Source organism: Nannospalax galili, unplaced genomic scaffold (assembly GCF_000622305.1).
Source record: "Nannospalax galili isolate Female #2095 unplaced genomic scaffold, S.galili_v1.0 scaffold2594, whole genome shotgun sequence".
Classification (NCBI taxonomy): domain Eukaryota; kingdom Metazoa; phylum Chordata; class Mammalia; order Rodentia; family Spalacidae; genus Nannospalax; species Nannospalax galili.
The window spans coordinates 62,980-68,618 of record NW_008334924.1 but is presented as its reverse complement, the minus strand read 5'-3'; the positions used below and the strand labels follow the sequence as shown (position 1 = coordinate 68,618).

General features: G+C 50.0%; 1 protein-coding gene across 2 annotated transcripts in view; it reads right to left on the bottom strand.

Annotated features, from left to right (window-relative positions):
* Positions 1–3,103: 3,103 nt before the first annotated feature.
* Positions 3,104–5,639, bottom strand: part of LOC103731281 (serine/threonine-protein kinase WNK2-like) — an 18,011-nt gene continuing 15,475 nt past the window's right edge. The window contains exons 2-3 of one of the 2 annotated variants that reach the window (XM_008829639.2): positions 3,612–3,726; positions 3,104–3,361 (exon numbers count right to left, since the gene is read on the bottom strand). In XM_008829639.2, coding sequence (XP_008827861.1) covers positions 3,667–3,726 — 60 coding nt within the window. In that variant the 3' untranslated portion in view covers positions 3,104–3,361; positions 3,612–3,666. Of the gene's footprint in view, positions 3,362–3,611; positions 3,727–5,639 lie in introns of those variants that run through there. The other variant, XR_003848946.1, reaches the window with a different exon arrangement.

The following is a 5,639-nucleotide window of genomic DNA, read 5'->3' as shown; positions in this document are numbered from 1 at the left end:
CCAACACTCAGGAGGCAGAGGCAGGCAGATCTCTGTGAGTTCAAGGCCAGCCTGGTCTCCATAGTGAATCCAGGACAGCTAGGGCTACAGGGAGACCCTGGTCTCAAAAGGACCAAAAGAAAAAAGAGAAAGATCAAACCAAAAAATGAGGCAGAATGTGAAGAGGGAGTGTGAGTGTGTTTGTGTGTGTGTGTGTGTGTGTGTGTGTGTGTGTGAGATGAGGGCCCCTCCCCCCATTTGGCGTGTATGATGAGGGCCCCCTTCCCCCACTCGGCGTGTGTGATGAGGCCCCCCCTCGCCCCACAAAAGAGAAAAATCTAAAAACTGCTGAAGAAAAGTTTTAAAGGTAGAGAAGTGACAAACTGTCACGGGGTTGTGGGATTGCCCCCCACAGGACCCGACCCTCAGTGCCAAGCAGGTTGGTCACAGGAGCAGGAACCTGGGAGGGACCGAAATTGAAACTCAGGGCCCGTCCTAGGGACTTCCTTCCCTTCAGGTGTTTGAGATGCAGGTTCGCTCCGGCATGGATCCATCAAGCCTCTGACTCCACTACCCACGGCATCCAGCAAAGCCGAGCAGTGATCCCTGTGCCCGAGCTGCGTCGACGCTGGGATCTCCCTCCAGCCTCCAACACTGCGACGCTCCTCCCTGTAATCTGCAGCGTCTCCAGAGAGGCCCGTACTGACCATGTGTTCTTAACCAATGAAGGGAATCAGGAGAAAGGAAGAGAGGGAGGGAGGGAGGGATGGAGGAGGGCCGGGGAGGAAAAAGGAAGGAGGGGGAAGGAAGTGGAGGGGAGGGGAGGGAAGGACGAGGGAGGGGAGGGAAGGAGGAGGGAGGAGAAGAGGGAGGAGGGAGGCAAGGGAAGCCAGGAGGGAACTTAGTCTATCCTAACACTTTTGTAAATATAGAAATGACAAGACTCAACAGAGTGCTGCAATATAAGCTCGTTAATTTTTAGAAAATATAACTAAATCTCTAAGCTGTCCTCACAGCAAAATACATTACAGATGGATTAACACCTTAACCACTGAACCTGAAGAACAAAGCCATTGAGGAGCTACAGATGGGAAGCCAGGAGGGAACTTAGTCTATCCTAACACTTTTGTAAATATAGAAATGACAAGACTCAACAGAGTGCTGCAATATAAGCTCGTTAATTTTTAGAAAATATAACTAAATCTCTAAGCTGTCCTCACAGCAAAATACATTACAGATGGATTAACACCTTAACCACTGAACCTGAAGAACAAAGCCTTTGAGGAGCTACAGATGGTTACTCCCTTGGGCTGAGGAAGGCTGGAGCTCTTCCTGGGCTGAGTCTGAGACCATGTGAGTCAAGACCGCCAGGCAACAGCAAGCTGGGGAGGAAGGCAGGAAGGCAGAACAAAGGTGTGCAGAAAAAAGTAAATAAATCAACAAATTGGGCTTCATCAATATAAAAGTCACACTGTAAAGAGAACAAAGAAACAGACTACAGGCTGGCAAAAAAAAAAATACTGGAAAATCACGTATCTAACAATAATATGTCTGTAGGAAGTGAGACTATAACTCTCTCCCAGCCAAAAGAAAGCTGCTCAGAAGACTGGGGCGATGGTTGTAACTCCAGTTCCAAGGGATCTGATGCTCTTCTGGTCTTCTCAGGCATTGCACACATGGCACACTTACATACATGTAGGCAAAACACTCATACACATAAAATAAAAATACTCTTTTAAAAAGAAGGCAGCCCAGCATTCATGAGGCTGAGGCTGGAGGATTGTTGTGAGTTTGAGCCCAACCTGGGACATAGAGAGTTCTAAGCCAACTGGGGCTACAGAATAAGATGAGAGAGAGACAGAGAGAGAGAGAAACAGAGAGAGAGAGAGGAAGGGAAGAGAGGAAGGGTGAATTACTTTTCTTGGTGCTATTACAAAACACTGACAACAGGAACGTAAGGAAGGGAGGTTTATCTGGCTCATAGTTTTCAGGGTGCCGTCCATCAGGGTGGGAAAGCATGGCAGCAGGAGAATGAGGCAGTTGGTCACATCACATCCACAGTCAAGAGGTAGAGAGAGCACCCTGAAGCTCAGCTCACTTCCTCCTTTTTATTCAGTCCAGGACCCCACACTGATACTACCTATGACAGCAAGTCTTGACCGAGACTGTGGCTTCTAGAATCCCCAGTTATTGCCGTACAGTCACAAGTGCCACAGCCTCTTTGCAGCAACACACTCTGCCTTGATGAGCTATGCATAATCTTAACATATGCAGCCCAGAGTTGCCCCAGAAAAGAAAAGCTTATGTTTACCTTAAAACCTGTGTGAATGTCCCTAACAGCTTAGTCACAATGGTCAAAACCTAGAGAGGACCCCCAAATGGATGAATCTCACACCAAAATGAGCTTCGCAGATAAATTTTGGTACAAACGTACAACCCAGCACACAGCCAAATGTTATGCAGCTGGTGAAAATGGGGATCCACTTACAAGTGTGAACACACACACACACACACACACACACACAAAACAACTCAAATCCATGGAGTGGATGCTGGTACAGGTGTGACCCAGAAGGCCAGACATCATCAGATTCTGTCTGTGAGGAAGGACAAAGAATTGTTCACGAGGGGGGAGGGGGATGACACGGGACGTGACACCACAGCTCTGGCTCTGGGCTCTGACATAGGACCATGGCTCCAACTTCATGGGAGGTGTTCTAGTTTCTTTCTCCACTGTGGTGACAAAAAGCTCTGACCAATACCAACTTTGGGAGGAAAGGGTTTATTTGTCTTACATCTCTGAGTCACAGTTCATCACTGAGGGATCCCAAGGCAGGAACTCAGGGCAGGACCTAGAGGTGGAGCTGGCGCACAGACCATGGAGGAATGCTGCTTACTGGCTTGCTCCCCTGGTCCCTGTTCAGCCTGCTTGCTTTATACAACACAGGCCTACCTGCCTGGTCCCTGCTCAGCCTGCTTTCTTATGCAACACAGGCCCACCTGCCCAGGGGTGGCACCACCCACAGTGGGCTGGGCCCTCCCACATCACTCAACCATCAAGAAGATGTCCCACAGACATGGCCACAGCCAGTTCAATGGAGGCAATTCCCCAGTTGAGGCTCCCTCAACCCAGGTGTGTCAAGTTGACACTAAAGCTATCCAGAACAGGAGGGGACCATAGCTCCAGCTTCATGGGAGGGGATCACAGATCCTCTCGAATGGACTTCCCGTCTCCCTTGCTGGTCAGCTGTGGTCTTGGCTCCACACACGGTCCTGGCCACCTAGGCCTTGACGTTGGACCTTTCCTGGTCCTCAGGTACCAAGAGGTTTTCCATCATTTTCTATCGCTTTTCTTCAGCCCCAGTGCACCGTCATGTGTGCCCTACAAAGAATGCAAAGCACTTAATTGAACGTCTAGAGATAAAATCAATCTGGGAAGATAAACATGAATAGATAAAAAATAAAGTAGATGCTTTTCTAACACACACACATGCACACACATGCATGCACGCACACACACACACACGCACAGACATCGCAGGCACACTGAGTAAATTAATGTACGATACCAGGCAATGCACTCAAACAAGAAAAATTAAGAAACATAACACCAGAAATAAAGTCTGGCTTACCACTGCTGGCATCGCAATCTGCAGTCTAAGGACATATCCAGAGCTGCAGTGGTGCTCAGGAAGAGCAAGGACAGAGCAGCAGCCATGGGCTTGTCCACTCATGAACAGTCATGACCTGCAAAAATCAAAGAAACGTTCCTGAGATCAACAGGACAAAGGGGATGGGCCAAGGCCTGTGTGATGAGGTCCCCTCCCCCACTTGGTGTGCATGATGAGGGCCCCTCCCCAACTTGGGGTGTGTGATGAGGGCCCCTCCCCCCACTGGGTGGGTATAATGAGGGCCCCCTCCCCAACTTGGCGTGTGTGATGAGGCCCCTTCCCCCACTTGGCTTGCATGATGAGGGTCCCTCCCCCGCTTGGGGTGTGCGATGAGGCCCCCTCCCCCACTTGTTCTGTGTGATGAGGCCCCACTCACCCCACAAAGGAGAAAAATCTAAAAACTGCTGAGGAAAAGTTTTAAAGGTAGGGCAAGTGACAAACTGTCATGGGGTTGTGGGATTGCCCCCCACAGGACCCGACCTTCAGAGAAGAGGAGGAGGAAGAGGAGGAAGAGGAGGAGGAGAGAAGGAAGAGGAGGAAGACAGGGGATCCAAGAGGTGGATGCAGCATAACCGGTGCTTTGTCAGCTGATGCCACAAAGCTGCTGTCTGCACACCCACTATGCACACCCTCTGCACACCCACTATGGCCCAGATCAAGGCTCGTGTGACCTCACTGGAGGGCATCGGCCCAGATCAAGTCATGCTTCTGGCTGGCTCGCTGCTGTAGGCTGAGGCCACCCTAGGCCAGTGTGGGGTGGAAGCTCTGAACACTCTGGAGGTAGCTGGTCACATGCTGGGAGGTAAAGTCCATGGTTCCCTGGCCCTTGTTGGAATAGTGAGAGGTCAAACTCCCAAGGTGGCCAAACAGGAGGAAGAAGAGGAGGAAGGGGAGGAGGAGGAGAGGAGAAGGAAGAGAAGGAGGAGGAGGAGAAGAGGAAGAGGAAGAGGAGGAGGTGGAGGAAGAGGAGGAGGAAGAGGAGGAGGAGAAGAAGAGGAAGAGAAGGAGGAGGAAGACAGGGGGTCCAAGCAGCAGATGCAGCATAACTGGCGCTTTGTCAATGTAGTGCCCACCTTTGGCAAGAAGAAGGGCCCCATGCTAACTCCTAAGTCCTGTGTGATCCTTGCTCTCTAATAAAGCTACTTTACCCAGGGGGGGAAAAAAAGAATACACTTTGTCACTTGGGAGGCAGAGGCAGGCAGATCTCTGTGAATTCAAGGTCAGCCTGGTCTACATAGTGAGTTCCAGGCCAGCTGGGGCTACAGGGAGACCCTGTCTCAAAAAAAGACAAAAAAAGAACACAGTTATAGGAATATAACTTTTTCCTTAACAATACCATGTTCTTGGACCTCCAGAACTTCAAACCCAAACAAGCCTCTTTCCTTCATCAGCTAGTATCATGAGCGTGTGGTCAGAAACACAGGTTTGAATCTTGCCACAGCATCAGAATGTATTGAATTACAATAGGTTCACACGCTGGCTGCTTTTCCTGGCTGTAATTTAACAGGTAATCCCGATTTCCTCTGACAGCACACGCTTTGGCAAGAGCAGACATTTATTTCCACCTTAAGTACTTCTATTAAATCAGATCACCCCTTACACTACTCACAGAAGGGTTAGAGAGGCAGCAAACTTTTGAGAGGATTTACTGAAGCAGAGGCCGAGAGCTAAGAGAGGCAGTGCATCTCTATAGGTGGATAGATATTAGTGAAGCCAGTCAGAGAGCCACCAGAGGAATGTAGAACCTGCTGCAGAAGTCTGGAACCCTCAAGGTGAGGCTCAGGGGTCCAGGCAAATGGGTGGGTAAAAGGCAGTTTGGGTGGGCCACATGGGGCATCGGGGACCAGACTGCGCAAAATTGAAACCCTGGGGGAAAGGGAGTGACACTCGATAGGCTAACCGGTCTCCAGTGGGTGAACTCACACCGAGGGACATGTGAGGACACGAACTTGAGAGGATAGGCCTTAACATAAAGAATGCATGAAATCT